Source organism: Leptinotarsa decemlineata, unplaced genomic scaffold, assembly GCF_025532065.1.
Source record: "Leptinotarsa decemlineata unplaced genomic scaffold, Ldec_3_MD MMD2_tig00000576_RagTag_RagTag, whole genome shotgun sequence".
Classification (NCBI taxonomy): domain Eukaryota; kingdom Metazoa; phylum Arthropoda; class Insecta; order Coleoptera; family Chrysomelidae; genus Leptinotarsa; species Leptinotarsa decemlineata.
Window position 1 is genome coordinate 10,951,067 of NW_027412551.1, and position 26,650 is coordinate 10,977,716.

The 26,650-nt window shown below is 34.5% G+C and overlaps 1 protein-coding gene across 4 annotated transcripts in view; it reads left to right on the top strand.

Moving 5' to 3' along the window:
- Rbcn-3A (rabconnectin-3 alpha) overlaps window positions 1-26,650 on the top strand; it is a 97,500-nt gene that overhangs the window by 43,492 nt on the left and 27,358 nt on the right. For 2 of the 4 annotated variants that reach the window (XM_074174431.1, XM_074174432.1), the window contains 9 exons: window positions 1,256-1,564; window positions 3,517-3,803; window positions 7,002-7,427; window positions 10,682-11,056; window positions 16,108-16,149; window positions 19,799-20,044; window positions 22,369-22,625; window positions 24,043-24,180; window positions 25,077-25,354. In XM_074174431.1, coding sequence (XP_074030532.1) covers window positions 1,256-1,564; window positions 3,517-3,803; window positions 7,002-7,427; window positions 10,682-11,056; window positions 16,108-16,149; window positions 19,799-20,044; window positions 22,369-22,625; window positions 24,043-24,180; window positions 25,077-25,354 — 2,358 coding nt within the window. The remainder of the gene's footprint in view (window positions 1-1,255; window positions 1,565-3,516; window positions 3,804-7,001; window positions 7,428-10,681; window positions 11,057-16,107; window positions 16,150-19,798; window positions 20,045-22,368; window positions 22,626-24,042; window positions 24,181-25,076; window positions 25,355-26,650) is intronic. The other 2 variants (XM_074174433.1, XM_074174434.1) reach the window with 1 other exon arrangement.

The following is a 26,650-nucleotide window of genomic DNA, read 5'->3' on the forward strand; positions in this document are numbered from 1 at the left end:
TCCGTCAGCCAAGCCGTATGCAAAAACCATATCAGCCATTTCAGCATTCGTAAAGTCGGGCATGGTACCAAAAAATCACTTTATAAACTCCGAACTGTGAATTTGTCAATTAATAGTTAAAAATGTGACAGCGAACTTCTATTTTTATAAACAAACTTCCATAGCTAACTTAATTTGCAAGCGAAGACTGACAAAAATTATTGAAATCAAATTTGGCTATAAAGTAATATGCATCGATATAGAAAATTGTAAATATCTCGAAAACGATCACCTCCAGCGTTGTTGAGGAAATGTAGCTTTTTTACTTGGAAAAGGTGTGGAGATTAGGTTTTTTCATAAAAAGTACCAAAAGTTTACCGTCAAAAAAGCTAGGGCACTTTGAAATAAATAATGACAGCGTACGCAGCGCCCTCTAGATGTTACATGAAAATTAATATGAAATTATGATTACCCACGTCAAAAAAAATCCGGGTATCGAATTTCGTGCAAATAACTTATTTTTTGCAAGAGTTATTTTCAAAAAGTGAACAAAAACATTCAATTTCAACACCCCTTATCTCCGAAACGAAGCATTTTCGGACACAAGTTCATAAAGACTTTTTTTCTTAAAATTGTCTCAGGAATACGTCATTCTTACAACGTTTCGGCATAGTTTAATTAATTGGGTCAGTTGAAAAACTCCAGACATCACCAGAAGATGGCAAATGAGACTGTGCCGAAACGTTGTGACGATAATCCTTATGAGGCAGAAACTCATAAACCACCTAATCTATCGTACTCAATTGTTATGTACCATGTTCAAACAACAAAAATGAACTATGCTTTTATTCACTACGGTGTTTTACAAAGGTTTTGTCCGTTTTTATGAGTCTTCGGAAATATCTCTAACAAGTCGATCAATTCTGTCAGCATAAAAATTGTGTGTTTAGGATTCGATAACGTCGACGAAGGCGCTTTTTTCTAGTCCTGATTAATATTTATCTGGTTATTAATTTCATTTATTCACTCTATTTCGATCTTTAATTGTTTTTTTTAATCTGAAAGATATTTGTATTAAGGAATTATTCAATAATTTCTCTAGTACTATTATAAAATTTTGTGCTGCTTTTTTACTTGTCTCTGAGTACATTTGTCTATTATATTCCTGTTAATGATCTTATTTATTGTTATATAAACTGTCCTGTAAGTTGGTTTTGTACCTGTTTGGATATTATCGAAAAGGATTTTTTCTTACGGACCTTCGACATCTGCACAGATGCTTGCCGATTGCTCAACGGACGCAGTTCCAGAAGCAGGGAGTCGGCAACAACAATCTAGCTTGGGCCTTCCATTCGGAGAGCCAGGAAGAACTTCTCAACCTAATTCCAAGCTATGCCAAGGGCGAACCTACCTGGCCTCATCTCAAAGAACTCGGTATTGGATGGTGGATCCGGAACTTGAATCTTCTGAAGCAATGCATCCAGGTTCTCGCTAAAGCCGCTTTCCAATCCAACCAAGATCCGATGGATGCTGCGCTCTATTATATCGCGCTTAACAAGAAAAACCTTTTGTGGGGTTTGTACAGGTGAGTGTGATAGTTTTTGTCAAACGCTCAATGGGTTCGAATTGAAATTTGTCCGCACTTGTTATTGTAGTTATTGTTTTTGTTTTATGGCCATCATTTTTCTTTTTAAAAACTCGTATTTTGACAAAATTCGATACTTGAAAAATTAATTATGAGTATTCTACCTCAATGATTTAATTTAGCTTCATTGTCAGAAGAATAATTTGTTAACGTAAACAACGGTGTCTAATTTTTAATATACAAGTCATTAATTAAACTTAAACTTCAAATGTAAATCATCAAATCAGAATGAAAAGATATCTTGAGAATAATATCTCACCAGGTGAGACAGCTTATTATATCTTTTGATTGCGCCAAACTGGATCTTTACCAAAACAGGCTCAGCGTCCTGGTAGACTGAGGACAATAATGACACCACAATTAGAGGAAGCAATTGTCAATAGGTCATGGGGGACCTCAATAATGGTCGCCTACATCTCCAGACTTGAACCCTATGGATTATTTATTTTGGGGATATCTTAAATCGCTTGTTTACGACACTAGTTGTCGTGAACGACGTCATTTATCGATGAAAGTGACTTTGAAATAGAATAATAATAATAAATATCTTTATTTCCGAAGAATAATCGCAAAAAGATACAAAAACAGAAATAACGTCACCAGCAAGATAGATTATGTCAGACAGTATGGCTGAGGTACTCGGCAATAGTATAGGGTTCTATATTCAGTGGAATCTTATGAATTCCCTTTTTAAATTCACCAAGTTTATTCATTTGTTTGATGCTGGTGGGGAGTTTGTTGAACATTTTCATACTTTGATAGAACGGGCTCCTTTCTGTAACAGTTAGTCTATGTTTTGGGTATACATAGTCAAAATTTCTAGTGTTATATACATTTTGTGGTAGACTATTTTCAAAAAGATCTTGTTTCTAAAAAGGAATAACAAGAGTTCCTGTATATAGACTCCTATAAGTGTAAGTAGTTTAAGACTACTGAATTTGCCTCTCCATGATTCTCTTGAGTTTAGTTTCAACATAGTTCTTAAGGATTTTTTTTGTACAATGAAAATTTGCTCTGCATTTCTACTACCTCCATAAAAAATAATCCTTTACCTACTAACAGACTCAAAATTTGAATGAGAGACTATTCGGATTACATCTGTGTCGACATACTGACCAATAACCCTCATTGAATATAACACTGAATTCAACTTTTGACAAACATTTTGAATATGACTGTTGAAACTCAGTGAGCTGTCTATGTGCAGTCCTAAGAAATTGCACTCATTTTCTATTTTGAGTGAAATATTCGTCAGCCGAATTTCTTGAGGTAAGTCAAATCCTGCATGGTTTGTTTTGAACGTTACTCCTGAACCACTCATCTGCTTTGCAGAGGCTTTCTTCAGTTATGGATATCAGACCGGAATAGTCCACTGCATTGACCAGCAAGTTTGTGTCATCCACATAATTTGTCATTTTGCAATTTTCCCCATAAATCTCCATCAGGTTATTTAGAAAAATGATAAAAATCATTGAGCTAATTATACTACCTTGTATGCATAATTCTAATGACATAAGCAATACCTCTGGAATTTTTGAATGGGTGCGTGAGGAGAAGACTTGTTGCTTGTAATGCTAGTCAAAGGTCTCATTTTGTATACTCATTGCTATACTATTCTCGGGATAAAGTATAAACTAACAAGCAGTTTGAATACGTCTTTCATCTACTACACAAACTTATCGTCTAAAAAATATACATAATTGAATATACCCGTAAAATAATCAAATGAAAGTGATACTGAACAGATTCGTTGAAATATTTCTGAAGACTATAAAATGATCTATCGAGAAACAAATTTCCAGTAGTACTAAAAAAGAGTTTACAAACCTAACGTCGGTAGTTTCGATTATGGATTGAATTAAAATTGAATACCCACTTCTGTTTCACGTTAGATCGAAACGAGACGAAAGAATGACTGCGTTCTTCTCAAACAACTTCTCGGAAGACCGATGGAGAAAGGCAGCTTTGAAAAATGCTTACGCTCTTCTCGGTAAGCAACGATTTGATCACGCGGCTGCGTTCTTCCTGCTGGCAGGCAATTTGAACGATGCCGTTGAGATCTGTTTGAATCGGTTACATGACCTTCAGCTGGCCATAATCATCGTGAGGTTGTACAAAGGGGATGGGGAAGAGTTGAAGTCTTTGTTGCAGAGAGAAATACTAGGATGCGATGTTAATGGTAAGTTTTTCATTTTGATTGAATTTTTATTATGATTGGAGTAGGTATTTGGTTTTCAAAACATAAGAAGAAGAATGACTTTATTTCCAGATAGGCAAGCCTAATATAAACATAATTAATGTACTTCATCTAAACATAATACATAAAAATCAAAATAAATTAGTATATTATAATCAAATAACAGAAAATCACAAAAAAGAAAAAAACTATGTCGCACATATTCTATATAGGATACACGTTTACATATTTACTTATATATTCAATCAAAACAAAGTCATAGTTATTATTATAGTTTAAATGTAAATTAGCTATAATTCAGTTTTTCTTTATGAATGTTACCAAGTCCCTCTTGAATAGACGGAGAGAAGAGCGCCATTTTAATCAGTGCATTTTTGCCAACGTAGGTTAGGTTAGGTCAAAAGTGAGTCTGCCTGTTCGATGCTCCACCGCAACCCGCAAGAATTTATTGTGGCTCACACCAATTCAAACTCGACCAAATAAACCCAGCTTCTCGACGAAGCCAACATAAGTCGATCAATTCTGTCAGCATAAAAATTGTGTGCTAAAGATACGACGAAGGCCGTTTTTGGCTGGTCCTGATTGGCGAAAGTTCTACTGGTGAGAAAGTAATCAAATTGCGTGAAAAGATAATAATAATAATAATAATTTTTATTTGCATTCAATTACATGGTTTAATATAAACAAAGATATTTCAGAAAGAATGACAAAACAAAAAAAAGTATACATACATATAAAAAATAATAAGAAAAGGAATGCAAAATGGAGTTGAAAACAATTTGAAAAAGTTCTAGTTCAGCCCCAGTTTATAAATATAATCATAATTGTTGGCATGCAAATAATTTTTATTTTCATTTTAAAAATGTTGAAGTATAAATAAATATTATCTGTGGAAACATTGTTACATTACAGAACAGAGAAGTTTTGTAAGGTGGAAGCGAGATATGACCCCTATGACGTCCTATATTTTATTGTAAAGATATGGGGGACACTGTTTATGGATGATTGCATGGGTTAAAATAAGAAAATACAGTTTTCGACGATCTTTTAACCACTTTGCGGATCTTATGAGATATTGGATCATATTTGCAAATGCCGTAGATCAATCTGAGACATGATTTCTGAATTTTTTCTATACAATTGCTATCGTTATGATCTAAGCATGGTCCACACAGAACGTCACAAAAATTAAAATGACTTAGGACAAGTGTATCACTTAACGTTTTTTAAGAGGGTCTATAAGGGTAAAGCATTTTCGAAGACAAGAGTTAATATGTTTTCTAAATCGAAGTTCTGTATCTAAGTGTGAACCTAAATTCCTTGCATCACTTGTAAAAAGTAACTCTTCATTTTGAACTTTAATTCTCATAATGGTTTCAATGTGATATTTGTTTTTTCCAAATATCATTACTTTATACTTGAGTGCGTTGATTTTCAAACTATGCGCATGGGATACCTCTAGTAATCGGTTTATATCTTTAGGTATAACTTTTTGAGCCTCAAACCAATCTTCTGGAGCAAATGAGTGATACAGCTGTGTATTACAGCATGAAAGTGGACTTCACAAGTTGTAATGCTCGAAACGAAATTACTTGTGTATATACTAAATAGTACGGGGCCAAGTATAGACCCTTGTGGAACCTCACAAGTGACCTTTTCTCTTGCTGACTGACCCACAGCTGTCTCCACATATTGACTCCTGTCCTGTAGATAATTACACATAAGACTAATAGCACTGTCCGAAAAACCTATAAAGTGTAAAATAGAGGGTAAAATTTCCTGGTTTATCGTATCAAATGCTCTCAAATAATCAAAGAGAATAACAACAGTTGTTTTTCCTGCATCTGTCTCTCTAATAATATCATCAACAATGTTAAGTAAGGCTGTAGCACAACTGTGTCCCGGTCTGAACCCTGATTGTTCAGAAGACAATACAGTATATTTTTCAAAATAATGCCTTATTGGAAAGTTCATGATTTTTTCAATTACCTTCGACAGACATGGTAGTATACTAACCTGGCAGAGGTCATTGTAACTCAATACATCACTTTTTTTGGCAATACAATTATCCGTGACACTTTCCAGATATCAGGAAAAATACCTTGCAGTAAACAAGAATTGATAATATTAGTTAATACTGGTAGAATTGTCGGGCAGCAAAGTAATATCATTTCTAAGTTTATTAAGTCAGGGCCAGTAGCTAGTGATTTCACCTCTAGCATTTATGAATTTCTTCGACAGTAACTGTAACAGTGACAGAGTTCCCCAAAAATGGATTTTTTGTTTTGAATATACTTATTGAGCAAATTTTGTTCAGGTTCAGACTTATTCGATGATGACTGCATAAAGTGCTGATTTATTCTGTCAGGGCCAGACATTCTGGTATAGATTTATTTATTTATTTTACGGGATCACCCCCATTTGAGAATAAAATTAACAATTATATAATAAAGTAATATACTACATTACATTAACTTAAGTTATTATAAAATACATATCATAATACTACCATGCAGTTAAGAGATTGTTTTTGAATTTGCTGAGAGATATACCAGTTACTTCCAATTTTCTTTCATAAATAAGTCGAAGTGTACAGTCAACAGGGTTATGTAAGCCATAATTTGTAGAATGAAACTGTAAGTGAAACAAATCGCTGGACCTTAGAATTCGGTTTGGGACATTGAAATTAATATTTTCTAGAATTTCAGGAGCAACAATTAGGCCATTCAGTAACTTGTATATGAAAAATATGTAGAAATATCGTCACAACTCGAAAAAAGAAACTTCTTTGACCTTTGCGTTCTTCACAAACTTTTTTCATTTAACAATAATTGTCCTGAACTTTGCGGAGAGTCTGGATTAGGTATTTCTGTGAAACTAACTAAAAATGTACAACGTTTTCATACAGTCATGTGTCACACTAATTATACCTTTCGTGCTTCGCTGAACAAGATACAGACATAGACATATTTGGATCAAGTCTACAATCTTCTAAAATTCAATTGTTCAAATTAGAATGATGCAACATAATACAGCAGTACCACTAGTATAAATTTGCTTACTTTGTTTAGACGGTTTTCAATTTCAGTTTGATTATTGTTCTACAAAAATTCAGATTTACAATTGTGAAATGGATTTTCCGTCAATGAATAAATAAATGAGTTAAACTTATTCGTGCAGGGGAAAACCAAGACTTGTCCAAAGCTCATCCGGATCCATTCCTTCGATCAATGGCACTGTGGTCCCTAAGAGAATACCACGCATCGCTTGACACCCTTCTGGTCGGCAACGCTGGCCACCTCCATCCGGCGCACGATGAAGAAACGAGAGAGACCAAAGAGGCAGATCCGAACGTTTTCAATTTCTACGTGTATCTCAGAACGCATCCGTTGCTTGTGCGTCACCACCTCGCCAACTACGGCAAGAAGAAGGTTTGGGTTCCTGGCGGGAAGCAGATCGTTATCGACGAATGGATTACCCCTCTGGAGAGGCAGTTGTACTTCGCAACTGCTCATGGACATTTCAGGGCTGGCTGTCCCGCTCTGGCTCTGGAGGTGCTATCCAAGCTTCCGCATGTCGTTTCAGAAAGACCGAAGAGCATTTCTGGTAAGTTCCTTATTCAAACGGTCATTTGGTCACTGATGAGTAAACGCAACATTCTATTTGGTTGAATCAATAAAAAATCCGTATTTTATTATGCAGTATAATTAATTTTCAAATCTAAAGAAATGAATTCTAAATGTTCAAGTCAGTCTCGGATATACCTATACAGTAGATTGAATGGTCTGACGCCTATCAGAAAACAACGACTCCCCTGGCTAATACCACGAACGGCGTTGGATTATATCCGATAGGCGTCAGTGCCGGAATCTTCACAGAAAATTTCCTTTATATGCAATTGGCAATACAACTGAAAGAGTCGACCTTCAATTTTGGAACGGGCACACTTGCAGACCGGTTTCGGGCTCCTTAGCCACTCCTCAGTGGCTACCATCATCGACCTAAAGTCAATGATATTCCATAATTGAAAATCGGAATTCTTTCAGAGTATTTCATTCCTCGTCCGAAGTTTGTGACAGTTAGACGTTTTGTTGAAGTTTCCGTAAGTAGAAGTAGAAAACACTTATTTTGAAAAATGGATTATTTAAACAATAATGCTCATTTAGCCGATATGCATTTCGTTTATGGCCCTGCGGATGGCAATGCGCGCGAATCAAGACGTATTTACCAGGAGCGATTTCCTAATCGAGTACTGCCTTCAGCTCCAACATTTGCCAGTCTCCACCGTCGTTTGGCAGAAACAGGTAGCTTTAAGAGGGCAGCTGATATTATTGGAAGACCACGAGCAGTCCGAACCCCAGAATTGAAAGAAGCTGTTTTGAACGCTCTCGAGGAGAATCCAGAAACAAGCACAAGAGTAATTGCTGAAGCTGTCAATTCTACTCAGTCCACAGTTTGGAGAATTATCCACGATCAACAGTTTTATCCATACCATATTCAAACGATACAGGCTCTTTTGCCACGAGACTTTCCCCAACGCATTACTATGTGTCAATGGTTTTTGAGAAAATTGTCTGGAAATCCTCAATATTTAGGATATGTACTCTTCACGGACGAGACAAACTTCTCCCGAAATGCTATCACAAACTTTCATAACAACCATGTTTGGGCTCTCGAAAATCCGCACGCAGTTAGTGAAAGGCATTATCATTATCAATTTTCTGTAAAAGTATGGGCGGCAATAATTGATAATTACTTGATAGGTCCTTTCTTTCTTCCGCTTCGACTGAATGGCGCAACTTACAGACACTTTTTAGAAAACGAATTGCCGGAACTACTTCAGAATGTACCATTAGAAATTCGTATCCGCATGTGGTTTATGCATGATGGGACTCCGGCCCATTTTAGCGTTGTAGCCAGGGAATTCCTTAACACAGTCTATCCAAATCGATGGATCGGTAGGGGTGTGGAAGAACCTAACCAGGCGTGGGCACCAAGGTCCCCAGATCTAAACCCGATAGATTTTTATTTTTGGGGACATTTGAAGTCACTAGTTTATAAGACTCCAGTAGTGAACGAGGAAGATCTAAGAAACCGAATAGTAGACGCCTGTGAAACAATAAGAAACACAACAATAATTTTTGAGCGGGTACGAGATTCAATGACTAGACGACTGACTGCCTGTATCTTCGTTGAAGGTGGACACTTCCAACAATTTATTTGAATACAATTTAGTTTCGTTTATTTTAGTTTATTTTACATATTCAAAATTTCCTGAAATTAAATGTTGACATTTCTTGCAAATTTTGTTAAAACAAATACTGATTATGCACCCTTGATACAAAAATAGCTATTTCGCTTAAGGATGTCATAAAGGAACGTACCCAACAGTAATGACCTCTTCAAACGAGTAAAACGTCAAGTTCATTTCCAAAGCATTTTTGTGAATAAAGCAAAATATTCGTAATAACTTCAACATGCATCGATTATCAAATAATCGACTTGAAGTTTTCAAGTCCAAATATTTAGAAAACGGTTGCTTACAGCGACTAGTAACAAGGGTAGCTTATTTACGTAGATATGATAGAGGAATCAAATCAAATCAAAGCATGCTTTATTATCTGAAGAATAGAATTCTTATTGACAAAGCTCCTAAATATAATAGTACATAAATCCTAACTGCTTAAAATGAGCAGGAAGTCATGATAATTAAATGAAATTAAAATTATGCAAACCAATATGGATTGTCGGATGTTAAAAGTGGATGTACTTAATGTATATATACAGTCATGTTTCTATAAAATATTTTCACAACAATACAGTAGAATAGAAATAAAAACAGTTTTCCCTAATTTATTCTATATTAATTGGTTATAAATACAAAACAGGAAAGAATTGTCAGATGATAAAAACATTAAAATAATATATATATATATATATATACATATATACATACACATACACATATATACACACATACACATACATATATACACACATATACACACACACACAGACATATATACATATACACACATATACACGTACATAGACCTATGTACACACATATAATAATTTTATAAAATGTTTGATTTCTTAATACAGTTAATATGTACATACATATATAGTCATACATACACACCTACCTTTAAAACTATTTAGTGAGAGACATAGATACGACATATTTTGTACTGCTGTCACAACTATTCAAAATTTTGTTCAAAAAATTCCCTCAAATCATAAAACGGTCTTGTTATTAAAAAAATTTTTTTTACTGAAAAATGTGCTAGAAGTACGCCCAAAAAAGTTATGAATCTTTAAAAAAGAAAAAAAAAGGGTAGGTGGCGCCCCCTACGAGTAAGAGCAATAAGAACATCAGGTTCGAATTCGACACCTCAAAAACCTCCTATTACCAAGTTTCGTTTAATTAAGTTCAGTATTTCAAAAGTTATTTGAAAAAAACGAAAATAAAAATAAAACTTCAACATCCTGTATCTTGGAAACGAAGCTTTTCCGGACATTTATTTATTTGGACAATTCATATTAGAATATTGTGAGGAATCACCTCCTGAAGTTTGTCAAAGTACTTTTGAATCACCCTGTATAATAGAAAATCGTTAAGTGTCTCTTGATCATCTTGCCATACTGCTAACGTGTAATCAACATAACGCAGCTAACAATATGGTTTTACGGGCGTTGTTCGAATAGCCCGTTATTCGAAATTTTCCATGGAAAAGTTCGCCACGGCCAAAAAAACCGGAAAATTGTTTTGACACAATATTTTAGTCGATATCATGTTGTGATGAATCTATTTAATAGACATGAATAAAAAGTCTCACTATCAGTATATTGAATTTTAGTGGATTCTGGCAAAGGTAAGGAGCAGGAACAATCGGAAATCATCACCGGAACGATAAATTGGAACGAAAAGCCGGTCCGCAGTTGTGACCTCGACTGGGGAGCACCCGTAAGCGACTCCACTGTAAAGACGGACGATTTCGAAATAAAATGGAGCGACGATGAAGGAGAGAATGAATCCGCAGATTCCGACGAAGGATTGAATATGACCATCGGCAGCAAAAAAGAGGATCCCAGAAACGAAGACGACGAGGATGAAGACGAAGAGGAAAAGCAACAGCACATTGATATTATGGCCCAGCAACTGAAGTTCGTCGCTTGTTTGAAAATTCTGATGGAGGAGTTGTCGACATTGGCCACTGGTTTCGAAGTTGATGGTGAGTCAGTTGTTCTGTACATTATTTATTAAAATGTCGAGTCATGATTAATTTAGGGTTTTTTAACATTCCTTAATGTGAAATTATAAGTCAGAAGCAAGTGTATTTGAAAGCAGAAAGGATAGACAATCAAGAATAATTGCTGCACTAATAAAAACAGTATTTTTTAATTTATAAAACAACATAAAATTTGTAGGAAACTTGTGCCGTTTTGTATCCATTTAAAAGAAATGTCTTGTTTCAATAGTGCACCAATATTTCTGAATATATCCAGGAGTGTTAGAATCCTATTGCTAATATTTCTGCAGGCTGAATTTTCTACTATAAATTATTATGAAGAACAATCTTTGAAAAATGCTTACAGTTCCACTTTCCTTGTTGGGTTGGCATTGTTTTATTTATCTTATGTAAAATTAAATGGACAATGAACTCAACTTTCAGAGGTAACGAACTTTCGTGATTAGTAGTCATTTTTTGTGGAGGAAAAATCAGTTTTTTGTCAACCTTTTTTTTTGGGTATTTGTTACCTTCCATAATCTGAAAAATATAAAAATTATAAAATTATACAAGTGTAGAAGGGCAAACTTTTCAGTTCACCCCGATAAGTTACTGCGTAAAAATCAAAGAAAAATCTTCTATTTATCAGTAACTTGTCGTATTTGACAATTTTGCCTATCAAAAAAATTATTAAGAAATAATACCTATCTTTTTCGTTTCGGAGGCCAAAATCTGCCTCCGTCTTCAGAAATTGATAAAAAATTCGGATATATTCGCAGTTATTCCTTTTTTGATAGCTTATTTCTTTACTTCTTCGACAGATGTCAAAGACGTAAAACGTCTTTGACATCTGTCAAAAGACGTAAAAGATTTTTCTTTGATTTTCACGCAGTAACTTATCGGGGTGAACTAAAAAGTTTGCCCTTCTACACTTGTATAAAGTTCTCCATTATAATTTTTATATTTTTCAGATTATGGAAGGTAACAAATACCCAAAAAAAAAGGTCGATAAAAATATAAATTGATTTGATATCCCTGACAAAAAATCAAAAAGATTAACCAAAAATAACAATTTTATTAAACAAACTGAAATTACAAAAGAACTAACATACAACAACAACCAAACAAATAAAAATTGAAATAATAATGAAAGCTGAAAAAATTAAAAATATATTATTAACAAAAAATGAAAAATAAAAATTAAAAGGTTTCAAAACCAAGTTATGTCACAACGTTTCGATTGTTAGTATCCACAATTGTTATCACCCGAAGACGATTGTCTATTCAAAAAAACAGTTATCCAAAACAGCACCAACATGCTGGTCTCGGAAAACTAGCTAAAAACAATATAATACTTTATGCAGTACAACAAAATAATATTATCAAGATTCACTTGAGAATACATAATACAAATGTGAATAAAATAAAAAACTCAATAGTAATTAATACAGAGAATTGAATAGATTTAAGCCGTTCCTTCGTTGAGTATGCTAGTAGGGTTAGTTGGGGTAATGGTAAACGATTTTTACAAATTATAATAAAAAGTCTTTTAAAATCTGAAGTTCAATATTTACCACATAATATTTCTGGGTGGAGGCATCTTGGAGGGTTGTGGTTATGTCCTTGAAATGGCAGTAATAAGGTTGGATAATTCATCGAAATATGAGATGTTTACAATTGCCCAAGAATAAGAATTATTATTGGAAATTTTGGGGCAATCGTAAACATCGTGTTCATGTCTATATCAGCCCTGTGTAACTTTATATGGGGTAAATGTGAACAGAGAACCAAATCGTTGAGGTTTCGTTTCTCGACTGATGATATTTCGAGTAATGTTTACAATTGCCCCAAGGATATTTGAGAAAAATATGTAGTAAAAAATAAATATATTCTCCTCATAAAAGTACAAATGTTCAAATAGGTAATTTTAATATGGTTTTTCGAAAATGTCTACTTTTCCAGAAAATGAATAAATCATTTTGCGTCCCACAAACTTGGTACTGGGTGTAGGAAGAATAGCAACCACCTCATCAAGTGTGATGTAAGATACGTTCATCTCGTTGATGTAGAAGTCAGAACAGGTTTTGTCGACTGACTTGAGCCCTACAATAGCAATTTCACCATCATCCTCATCTTTCTTCTGAACTAGGCAAACATATTTATATTCAATGGAGCTCTTGTGTATCCCAGTAAATTTGGCTAGAATAAAAGTGTCTTCCTGTACATCGTCCCACTTCACCTCTCTATAAACCACAGATTTCAATTCTTTCGAAGATTTTTTATTGATCAACGTGATCAATGGTAAATCTTCGTCGTCAGTCTCATTTTCTTCAAATAAATGTACGTCTTCCTCACTTTCAGTATCAGATGGTGTAAATTTTAATGTTCTATTCCCCTTTTTTTTTGATACCTTTGCTCTGTTTCATTTTTCGAGGCTTCTTGGTCATATTTCCTTTATCCTTCTTCTTCTCTTCAGCTTCTTCAAGTTTCTTTAAAACTTCAGAAGTTGTCAAGACTTCTCCGTAAGTGGACTGTCTCAAACGTGGGACGACTTTTCTTGGAAGAGCACTGGCAGCAACATCTAATGTAGTAGGATTTTTACATGCTTCCTGTAACTTTTGACTGAATATGTGAAGAATGCGATTCGGAGAATAGTGTTGGGGCTGTTGTAAATTCCAAGTTAGCTTCTCTGGAGTCATTACCGGTGGAGTCTTCTTTGGGTATGGTGCAGGAATAGGACCGTTCTGTTCTATAACAGATGTTCCCGGAATAGGCTCAATATGTTCATCAGAAGTTTGTAACCCCAAAGATACAGATTTAATGCTCTGCTTGTATTTTTTCAATTTAATAGGATCATAGAACTCTTCAGGAAACATTGCAGAGTTTATAGGAAATATACCAGTAGTTTCAAACCCTGATATAATGTTTGCTGCTGTCATACCATCTCTCCAAACTTCGGCTAGTAGCTCCACAAATTTTTGTTTACTAAGCCTACAGACGATTTGCCCATTTCGGACTTGCCATGGGCTACTAATATTTTGTCCCATTTAATTTTCACGGGGCCGAAAACACACTTGTCCAGAGGCTGTATCCTATCAGTCAAGTGACTGGGAAATCGGAAGAGTGATATGTTGTTTTGAATAGCTGCATGTACAATGCGAACGCTTACATGACTGCAGTGGCCGTCGAACAGTAGAATAGCTGCTTGATTAAGTTGGTTATGTCTAAGCCTGCGAACTTTCACATCGGGAATAAATGATGTCACAAACCAATGATAAAAGTGAGGCTCCTCCATCCATCCGTTTTTTGATGCTCCATATAACGTTCCTGGAAATGCTTTTTCAGATGTCCAACGTGCCTGGACCGCCCCTCCTTTGAACACAATAAATGTGGGAAGATAAGTTCCGTCTGCAGCAATGCAGGCCAATACTGTTGTCGACTCTCTTCCTGAACCACCCGAAACTCAACTCAGAGCTTTTCCTTTCTCGCCAATCGCTCTTACTCTGGAGGGATCACTACTAAATCCAGACTCGTCAGCATTGAAAACGAAATACGATTTATTTGGTTGGTCGACTGATGTTTCACTCATCAGATCATTAATCTTTTGATAAAAGTCGTAGACCACAAACGGATCTCTGGCGTCTTTTCGAATCTTTTGAAGATGCTCAGGCTTGTTGAATGACAAGTTTGGATGCCTCCTCATAAATCCCAAATACCAATCGTGTGAAGGTACGTTATTTTTGAAAGGAGTTTTCAAATTCATCAATGTAACATATTCGCCGACAAAACTACATAACTCCTTCTCGTCAGCAGGCCAGCCCATTCGAGCACGAGCAATAAGACAATTTGCTAACGAATTCTCTACATCTGCAGGTAAAGCAGGCCGGCGCCCTGCTTTCAAAACAGTCATGGGATTTTTTCTACCTCTTGTCGTATTTAACAATTTTGCCTATCAAAAAAAATTATTAAGAAATTATACTTATCTTTTACGTTTCGGAGGCCAAAATCTGTCTCCGTCTTCAGAAATGGATAAAAATTCGAATATATACGCAGTTATTCCTTTTTTGAGAGCTCATTTCTTTACTTCTTCGACAGATGTCAAAGAAGTTCTGAAATATGAAATTATGTCAGTGTTGTTGATTGACAACTGAAATATTCGATGTAATACAAGGTACTCTCCGATATCAGTTTGTTGCCATTTCGCCACTATCCAAAGTTTTCTTCTTTATTTTATTCCTGAAGATACTGAAATTAGGGCTATCTGTTATTTCCTTGGGAATAGAATCATAAATTTTCATGCATGGTGTAATGGGATTATTTAAGCCAATATTAGTACATACAGGTTCTAAAAAGACATTATAATGGGTACGAGTATTGTATTCATGGAGCCGATTAACGAAAGTGAAGTTGGTATTACATTAATTTGATTTGTTCATGTATAACCTTGTATGAAAATTTACCTTGCTCGATTTCTAGAACATCTGGGTTACACTGTATAAAATAACAGCTGAGGTTCTGTAGTCAAGCTTGAATAAGATTTTCACGACTTCCACGAAGTATTTTTACTTTTTTGAATAATGTCTGTCCACATGTACCCCATATAGGAATTAAATAGCTTAAAATTGATAAGAAATATGCACTGTATATTTGATGGAGTGAAGATGGGCGTAAGTAGGTTCTACAATCATACAATAAACTGTATTAATGAGTTTTTTTTTTATTGAAATGGTGTTGCTGTTTACATTTTTTAAACATTAAATGAAAGAAAACTGTTGCAGGGATGCACAATAAAAAAAAGTATAGTAAAAATTCAGCCTGCTGCAAATTCATCAACAGATTACCTTTTTTATAGCCCTGTGAAAAATTAGTTTTTCAGATTATAGAAGTTTTGATAACCAATCCAAAAAGTGTTGCTCAAAAGCAATAACTACTGCTAGATTTATTAAGATTTATTAGGAATGAGTTCAAAATATACCTTTTCAGGTATATTCAAATATGCTTGGGTAAACATGTTTATATTTATTTCTGAAATATGCTCTTCCTACTTCTTCCAGTGCCGTTCAACAAACACTTTTTAAAATTTCTTGAGCAAAACAGTAAGTTTTTTGTGGTTTGAAATGAGTTAACGTTCCTTTCAAAATATATGCTTAAAATAATAATAATATTGATAGCTGAAAGTTATTTAAAGCCGTCTATGTGGTTTAGCCAGCATGTTTATGGCATATTTAATTTAATTGACATTAACTGTGTTGCTTTTCTAACATTATAAAAGTACCTATGTAAGTGGTTTCAAAAATTGTGGTGAATCGACCAACGTTGTGGTTAATAGGAAAGCACTTCTAATGGAACTTCATGGCCACTACATCATAAAAAATTGTCTTTGGTACTGTACTCATGTTCCAGTCTCTAGTGTCATAATGAAAACAATCGCAGGCCGTGGGAAATAGTCGATGTCCATTTCCTTTCTAGACTCGAACAATTATTTTCAAAGTGGTCCAGATAAGTTCAGAGATCTACGAGAGTCGACAGGGGTCTACATTGGTGTGACCAAGAAATTGGGGTTCACAATTTGATAGGGGGGGTCCATATGTTCAACATTTAATTGCCCTGTATGATGACTTCAAAATCAGATTTTAAGATATTCTGACGATGGAAATACCACCATGGATCATAAATCTATTTGATGAAACGGAAGTGTAGACTGTGATATTACAAGAGGAGCTAGTCGGACTTAGCACTAATGAGGAGCTGAAGTTGAAATTTGAAAGAGGATATAAAACATTTTGGGTGCAGGCAGAAATACACAAAAAATATCCTGGGCCGTGGGGAATTGCGAGAAAACTTTCAATAGTATTTCTCTCGACATATCTTGTTGAAAAAAGTTTTAGTGTCCTTACAAACCTTTTTAGCGAAAAAAAGGAGCAAATTGAATGTCATCGAAAGGAGAGATTTGTGGTTATTCCTAACAAAACTGAAGCTAAATATTGATAATTTGCTGTCAATTATGACTATTTTGTGATTGTCATTGTAGTGTAGAAGTTACGTTATTAATGTTTAATTTTGATTACATAACCACTGAATAATAGTGTAAAAATTACATACCTATTTGAATAAATAACACAAGAAAATACACTATATTTATTTTTATTTCAACCACACGGAATAGGGAGTTTTCTAAATAAAATAAGTGAGAATTGATTGGTTCCTTGTGTTGTGTGTAAAGTTGGATGGAATCACTTTTTTGATTGACCAACTTCACTTTGCATCCACTCACAGCACAATCAATTAATTAATTAACTAATCAGTTCTCAGTTTTATTCAAAAACTGTTAATTCGTGGTTGGAATAAATATATTAGTTCTTTTCTGATTTCTGCCCGTGGAGATACACACAGCATCAAAAGTGTTGGACCCGACAGTTTTTTTGTAATTTATTCTATTTTGAAATAAAATAATAAATTGTTATTGAACTATGATTACTCGTGAATTTATTTTTCCTCAAAAATATACTCCCAGAAAATTTACAAAATAGCAGAAGCAACATAAGAAAAATAATTGTAATTTTTAGCTGAAATAATTTGAATAATCCATTATGTAAAGCAACAGTTCTTGTCCTGTCAAAAAAAGAAAGAAATTCCATTGAAAGGAAAGTATAGTTTATGGTGCTAAATATTCAGTAAAACTATCCACTATTACAAAAAATATTTGATAAATCAGCAACGTGTTATCCATCAATATTTTTTGTCCTGTTTGTTTACCAGACAGTTCAACGTTTTTACCCAACAACAAAAACGCAATAAACATAATATAACAATTAGATTTTATAAAAGGGGTCCAAGACTTTTGATGTTGTGTACAGTGCTAGTCAAAAGTCCCCTCCCCCCCTCGTATCTTTGGAACGGGTATACTTCTAATAATGAAATTTGGAGGGTGGAAATAAACGGATGTAGGCTTCTTAACTGGTCATAACAGGTGACGCAATAGTCATAAATGACGTCACAAGGCCACTGTGACCAAAAATTTTAAATGGGACCCTATGGCAAGTGACAGCTCGTTTGAAAGGTATTGAAAATACCTATTCAGTCATACCAATTTTGTTTGGGTTTCGGCTGATTTTGATTGATGAATTGAAGAAATACGAAAATTATTGTTTCGCATTTAATTAATAAAGATTTTAAAGTACGCCTCTGGTTCATTGTCAAAAAGGTTGACGTGTTTGAATTATCTACTTGTCAAAAGTGTTTATACCTTGAAAATTTACCTAAGCTATTGTTTAACGAGACGTTTAAGTGTTTACATAGGCAAAATGGTACGTACTGTAGCCGACAAAGTAGCAGCTATCTTAATAATTGGTGAATGTAGAAACAATTTCCATGCAGCGGAACGACTGTTTAATGAGAGGTACCCCGATCGCCCTATATCGTGGGTTTATTTGAGGGAGCTTCTTCGGAAGTTTGAAGCATCAGGTAGTGTTCAAGATGTCAAACGATCTGGTCGACCAACAATTAGTGATGACAAAAAAATTGACAGACTTGGAGAAATGGTAGTGAACCCTACTTCTTCCACAGCCCAAGTTGCGTCTATCTGTGAAGTCAGTCAAAGGACAGTACATAGGCTAAAAACAAATTTCATCCATACAAATTAAAAATGGTGCACCAACTTTCAGATGATGACCCCGACCGAAGACTAGAATTCTGTGAAACTATGTCCGATAAAATGAACCAACAACCAGGCTACATACAGACAATTTGTTTTAGTGACGAAAGTACTTTCTTTCTCAATGGAAATGTTAACACTCAAAATGTGAGGTATTGGAGTGACACAAATCCTCACATCTTTCGTGAAAAACATACTCAATTTCCAGAAAAAGTAAATGTTTGGGCAGGTATTTTGGGAAACCACATAGTTGGGCCTCTTTTTCTCAATGCTAACTTAACCGGTGAATTGTATCTGGAGATGTTACAAACTGATATTGAGGCGTTAATTCTTGAAATTCTAGAAGATAATCCAGATGAATTCGACAATTTGGAAATAACGTTTCAACAAGATGGTGCTCCTGCACACTATTACGGTGCAGTAACACTTATTATAAGAACTGGTTCTTAAATCTTTATTAATTAAATGCGAAACTATAATTTTCGTATTTCTTCAATTTATCAATCAAAATCAGCCGAAACCCAAACAAAATTGGTATGACTGAATAGGTATTTTTAATACCTTTCAAACGAGCTGTCACTTGCCATAGGGTCCCATTTAAAATTTTTGGTCACAGTGGCCTTGTGACGTCATTTATGACTATTGCGTCACCTGTTATCACCAGTTAAGAAGCCTACATCCGTTTATTTCCACCCTCCAAATTTCATTATTAGAAGTATACCCGTTCAAAAGATACGAGGGGGGGAGGGGACTTTTGACTAGCACTGTATATTCCTGTTTTAGGAATTGAAAAATGTCATAATATATTTTTATTGCGTTCACTTATAAAGTAGTTAGCTACCAAGTTAGGTATATGAACAGTAAAATTTGGTAGAAGGTATTTTGTTGACTAGTTGAAATTCCTCTCTGTGTGAATTATTGGGCCTCTTTCCAAACACGAGTATATAGAAGATATTTATTATTAGTAAGACTAAAAGTTTTTCAAGTCGAAGAGAAAGGTTAACAAACTTAGGTATAACATAGCCAGCAGTTGAAAGCCTTATTTCAACATGTTTACATTTTAAATCTCACGAATGGTATATTATATACAGGAGGTCAGTTGAGATATCAGTTATACATGTGGTTAGAGAAGGAGGTCGAAGCTTTGAGAGAGTTGTGCAACTACACTTCTGGTGAAAACGAAATGGCAGATCTGGAACAGCCCCCAGATCCAGAAAATGCAGGAACCATAGAACCCTCCAGTGCTAAACCCACCCTACACGAAATACTGGTCCAAGAAAAACTCGATTTTGAAGCGAAAGTACAGAGAGCGGCCAAAAGAAAATGTTGGCTGAGAGGTAAGAAAACCAAATTATTTTTACAAGGTACGATTGTTTTAGTTGAAATTGTTTTCATTCAAGAGAATAATGAAAAGTTCGTGAGTTGATGAAAAATTTAATTCTTAAATTTGTATTTATCAACTTTATTTCAACTTTCGGAAGAAATATTGGCTGTTATTAATAGGGAAATTAAAACTTAAAATGTGTCCCAATATAAATTTTCAAATGTGGAAATGCAAGTATAGCTGAGGCACCAGTCAATCTAATAATAACACTGACGATCTTCAAACATGACTCAACCTCCGACGGAAGCCCCAAACTCTTACGAAGGTTCATAATAGATGAACACTTCAATCTAGCAGACCACTATTATAATCTTCATACAGTCATTGTCCACTTTGGTTCTGGCGTTGAATCTGGTCATTATTATGCATTGGTCAAAAACGAAACGGACTGGTTTAAGTTTGACGATAGTCATGTCACGAAGTGTTCTGGCGATGCATTGAATCTATTGGAGCCTCTGGAGACACCCTACTATTCATTCTATGAAAGAGAGTTCATTGGCAGATCAAGATCTTCAGATGATGTGGTGTTGCAGGTTTTCCTGCAGCTGAAAAAGCAAATGCGCCACTGAAATCAATCAAGTCGCCCCGGAGCGCTAATTAATTTTTGTTGTTGCTTCATAATTTCTATCTAATAAATATGTTTTCAAGGGTACTTTAAATTTCAGAATATATTTCATGTTTCAAAGTTGGCTGGCAGTTGAGTGGATTTTAAACTGCTGTATTTTTAATTCATCATGGTGAGATGAACGAAGGAACAAAATACCAATTGATAAAGCAAATTCAACTTCAATAATCTCGGTTTATGTAAACCGAGATTATTGAATTTGAATTTGCAGTTGGTTGTAAGTGTGGAAGTTTATACATATATTTGATAGATTTAAAATGAAGTGTTTTCATGGTGTCAGAATTGCTGTATTTGCAGATCCCCAAATAGAAATTGAATATTATAATCAGGAATATATGAAACTATAATATATCATTAAATATTTGCCGTCAATATGATTTCGTATACTCTATTATGAATACTAATGACCTTCAATATGTTTATTCCAACTAAAATTTTCACCAATATAGAGTACTAGAAATATTGTTTAGTTTTTGTAAAGAGTAGAATAGAGTAGAGTACTTTATTTGACCATTTAACATACAGTTGTACATTTATAGCAAGTCACAAATACAGAAATCCTTGATCAGAGATAAAATTCATCTACTATGAAATATAAGTAAAGAATATAAATATAAATAAAATTATTAATATAAAATCTTTGAAATATGTCGCTAAAATTGAAATGTAGGTATGTTAATTTAATTAGGCCTTTCGTAAGTTAAAGATACCGCCATTTCAATATATTCCTCTATATTATAGAAACAATGTTGGAGGAGAAAGCTTTTGGTAATAAATTTAAATTTAGTGAGGTTGAGTAACTTCACAGATGAATGAAGATGATTATAAAGATTTAAGTTCAGTGAATTTCTTTGACTGATAGTCAGATTAAGTCTAGGCACGTTCAATAAACTTGCGGACCTCGTATCATATGTATGATATTCACCATGTCTTTCAAATTTGTCAACATTTTCATGGATCTCCAGTAACAGTTTATAGACATACAGTGTTGGAAGTGGCATAATGCCGAGTTGAATAAAGAGAGGACGACAATGATCTTTATAACCTACTTTATGGCCTTTTTCTGGCACGTAAACACACTTATCGAGTTACTTGTGTTGAATTTTTACAGTGACTGATATTATTTCCCATATTCACAAACTGTCTAGAGTTCTATAAAAAACAGAGCTGACATCGTCTTTTGTTTCACACTATATCTAGTTGTTCCACAGTTTTAACATAAATGACGTCATAGTGCCGCCATATTGAGTTTAGAGAAAATCACTCCTACACTGCCATTTTGAATGGAAATGGTCATTTGTGTTATATCATTGAAAAGGAAATTCAATATTCTAGAGAATTATCTTTGAAAAGAGTTCTATTTAGAAGTCTTGACTTGGGTCCATTTCCGGTCAAACTGAAATAGGATTTCAATTGTTTTTTCATCAAAAATGTTGACTACAATGAAATATTGTTTTGAACTTCAAATTAATTGCGCCAGAAACAACCTACCACCCGGTTCTGTAAACTGTGTGCTAGGTCAAAATATCCTCAATGATTTTTGTATAAACTGTTTGGAAAATGGTATACCTACAATATGATCTATTTCAAATATCCCTGTGGCATATATTCCATTCACTGAAAACTCAATAAAATCAAAAAGTTATTTTCAGCCAATGAAACTTTGTTGCGAACACTTTTGAGTTACTGCTCTTTGCATGGCGCAACCGGCGGTTTGGCATCCGTTCGAATGGAGTTGATGTTGCTGCTGCAAGAGCTGCAGCAAGAAAAGACCCACCAGCAGCTCCTGAGCCCGCTACCTTTCCCCACTAGTCTACCTCTTCTGGCGGCCAGCGTAGCTAGCAGCAAGACAGTCGTTGCCGATCCTATAAGATACCTCCAATGTCTGACGCATGATATGTTGCAAACGGTGAGTCATTCACATGCCCATGTCGACCATTCCAATTCCGTTAGTTGATTTGAGGAAAGAAACTTGTAAGATGGATGAAACGGTGCTGTCACTGATTCGATAATGAATTTTCAAAATTTCTGAATTCTAAAATTGGTTGGCTAGTGTTTCATTCATTTATACAGGGTACATCGCGATGACCGTCGGTTAGTCGTATTTTGGGAAATGATAGGATTCATACCCTGAAAATTGTCAAATAAAGGCTTTTCAATATGCTTCATCGAATGAAAATAATGGCGTTTTTCCAACACGTTCGGTTATACCGGAAGTTAGTACCAACTTAGTTCAAATGTAACACACTGCATATTTTGACATTTTTGAAAACCTGGCATAATTCTAATGTGAGTTTATATAATACACCCTATACCAAAAATAAACCGCTCTTGAGATGTTCATTTGTTAACTAAAAAAAAAAAATAAGTATTCGGCTATCGAATGATAACATTAAAAAGTTTGATAGATTAAGAAAAGTAAACATTCATTTGGTAAATAGGAAACTCTATCAAGAAGGTTACATATATCTAACATTGACTAACAGTGTTCAGGATTTGGGAGTGTTGTTTGATAGCAAAGTAACCTTTAAAGGTCACATTATACCTAAATCATTCAGATTATTGGGATTTGTTCAACGATCCACAGATAAATTTTCTACAAGTACCTTTAAAATATTGTACTCTTCTTTGGTACGCTCGGTCTTGGAAAATAATTGCGTGATAAGGAGTCCTCTATATCAGACAGATAAATCTATGATTGAGAAAGTAGAAAACAAATTTCTGAGATCATGTGCATTTAAACTCGGATATCCGAGGTCCGACTATGAGTACTCAGACATTCTGCTTCTTCTGAATTTATCTACTTTGGAGCACTGGCGAGCTGAAATTGATCTAAACTTCTTCATAAAGTTATAAATGGTGATATGAACTGTCCATTGTGTCGGAGTTGTTTAAAGTTCCTTACCATTCTACTAGCTATGGCTTAAATGAAACCATCACTAGAATGCTTACGTTAGCAAATAAGAATAGCAGCTATATTGATTTGTTTGACTCGTCCTTGTACTTTTTAAAAAATCAGGTTAAACGTATTGACCTACTATGAAGAAACTGCTGATTATTATTAATAATTAATTGATATTTGTTTTTTGATATCCTATATTATTATTCAATTGTTAATTTTTTCAATCACACTGATTCCATTTTCATTGTTTAATGGCAAGTCCATAAATAAATAAATGAATAAATATATCAATTATTTTTGCCTAAAGATTTTGCAGGTATAAGTAGACACATAAGGGTTTCATGCATTTTCGTAAGGGAGGTTAATAGAGTGAATTGAATTTAACCTTCCTCAGATAGTTTGTTTATTTATGATTTTTTTTCAGCTGGTGGAGATGTCACAACCGAGCACAAATCAGAGCCAGCTGTTGGTGATGAGAGATTTGGCCATTGCTCTTTCTGCCTGTATTTATCAGTCGTTGTGCGATTCTGATACCTTCAAGAATTCCTTGCAGGAAGCCCAGGTAAAAGATGTTTTTAATTTTTTTTTTATTTCTTCATGTTCTTAATGAAGAAAAATACTCGATGTAATATGTGGATTAAACTTGGGATAATTTATTTTCAGGTGATGAATATGTTTATATGGATTAATAAAAAAATGTTTGAGCATTGAGAATTCAAAATTTGAAAGGTTTTGTCTTCTATTGTTCGAAAAGGTAGCATCATAATAAGTCAGTTATTGATTGATAAATCATATTGGATACTTAGTAAAACTCTGGAAGATGTTGGGGTAGTAACCTTTCAATTAGGTTGTCTCTAACATTTTGTCTCAATGAATATATATATATATATATATATATATATATATATATATATATATATATATATATACATATATATATATATATATACTTATGTATGTTTATCACTGTTTGTGTTAGTGCGTTGTTTATATTATTTTGACTGACTTATAATACGGTTACATATTATTTGGACTGACTTTTATAAAATGGTTGTATGTAGTTATTTACATTTATATGTTTTTACGTTTACTTTTATAACTGACATTTTCTTTGTTTATTGTGCATTGATTTCTGTCAACTGTACTTCTCAACCAAAGAAATAAATATTATTATGATTATTATTTTATGGTGTTGTTATGGTGTTATAGTGTGTCCAAAATTTCAGTGGTAAAAAAATTCTCAATTTTGGAAAGTATTCCAATTATGGGAGATATTGCTTCGCATAAAAATTTCATGTTTCCTGAAAATTTGACAGACGATGAATATTTTAATGATTCATTATGCAAGTTGACAGAATATTTTAAATCAACGTATGAACATTGTCTAACGTCCAGAAGTCATTCATAAGTATCAGCTTATAAAAACTTCTGGGAATTTGCTTGTTTATTCTGTTCCAGGAGATCGGCGCGACTCATCTAGTAGGACGTAGAAGACGTATTTCGGTAAATGAAGGCCACAACATCATAACTTTACCATCGAAATGGCCTGGCGTCACCAGCTTGCGAGCTCTCCTCGCCCGGGAGAAGGACGAAGATACGCCAAGATTAACTGTCGTTCTGTGCGAGGCGTTCACCGCCGTCTATATGGCTTTGCTCCTTTATGGATTGGTCACCTGCGATTGCATTATCCTCTTTCACGTTACTGCGCATTCATTCGATTCGGAAGTTTGGGGAAAGTGAGCATCTGTTTCTGATATGTATATTGTGAAAAATTCTGCACTGTCGGATATAATCCAACGCCTATCGTGGTATTAGCCAGGGGAGTAGTTGTTTTCTGATAGGTGTCAGTCCATCAACCTACAGTGTAGGTGAATTGAGACTGGCCTGAACGAATTGTTCTCTTAGATAATTTGATTCACAGGTAGTGTTCAAGTATGCTTCCTCACTATATGTGAAAGTCAATAAGATACCTTAGATTGGAACAGAATGAAACAAATTCAATAATTCTACGAAGCCAGTAAAGAACACTGTCTATCATCAGCCATAACTCTACATTTTATAAGAAAGGACCTTACTATCACGTTACTATTACGTTTTTCCCGTGGGTTCGACAATAGTTGACCACACTGTACAACTACTACACTGACACAAAAACTCCAACTGAAACTCAGACTAATACTCTCAAATGTATATCGCCTTATTAGCTTACGTCGCACCGCATTTTCAACTTGACTAGCACCATCTGCCTGTTGATAGTACTTATATATCCCAATGGAAATCTTCGGAAGCCGATAGGATTATTCTCGAAGCGACGCTACACCTAGAATGATCGAAAAGCGTAAGTAGTGTTGCGCTCAACCTTGGCCCAGTCCCAGTCCATTGAAGGATATCAGTGGCGGCCGGCGTTATTTTTCTCAGGGGATAATTTACAATGATACAGTTTTCTGTAGAAGGAACTTGAAAACGGCATAATCTTCGAGAAGTTTAGTAGTTCCATCATTCCTCAATTGAAATATGAATCCTAAAATTCATTCAACCACTGCTAAGTTGAAATCTGCCACGTAATGTTTTACTATAACAAGAATTGTGTGAATTACTGTTTTATCTAGTTTTCAATCCTTTCTATACGAGGGTGTTTTTTTATGCAGTATTCCCTGTACGCATAATGAATGAAAAATGCAAAATACTCATTTTATTCATTAAGAAGAATCGGTCTATTGATTCACAAAAATTAAATAAAGACAATTCTACGGTTTGAAAAAAGAAAAGATACTTTCAAAACTCTTTCAAAATTCAGAACGTCTTTTTGGTATGATACAGCTCATAGCAAGGTGTTGTTTCAGTTATTTTTTTATCCGCAGAACATACTGCACACCTTCTAACGGGAGGTCTTGCAGTAGGTTTGGATTTCGGTATCTTTTTTATGAAGTGTCTTGCTGTGAGTCGTAAAGGGTTAGCAGGGAACAGTATTTGTTTCATTTTCATCAAATTCAATGTTATCTGGCGGTTCATCGTGTTCTGGCTCATCATCC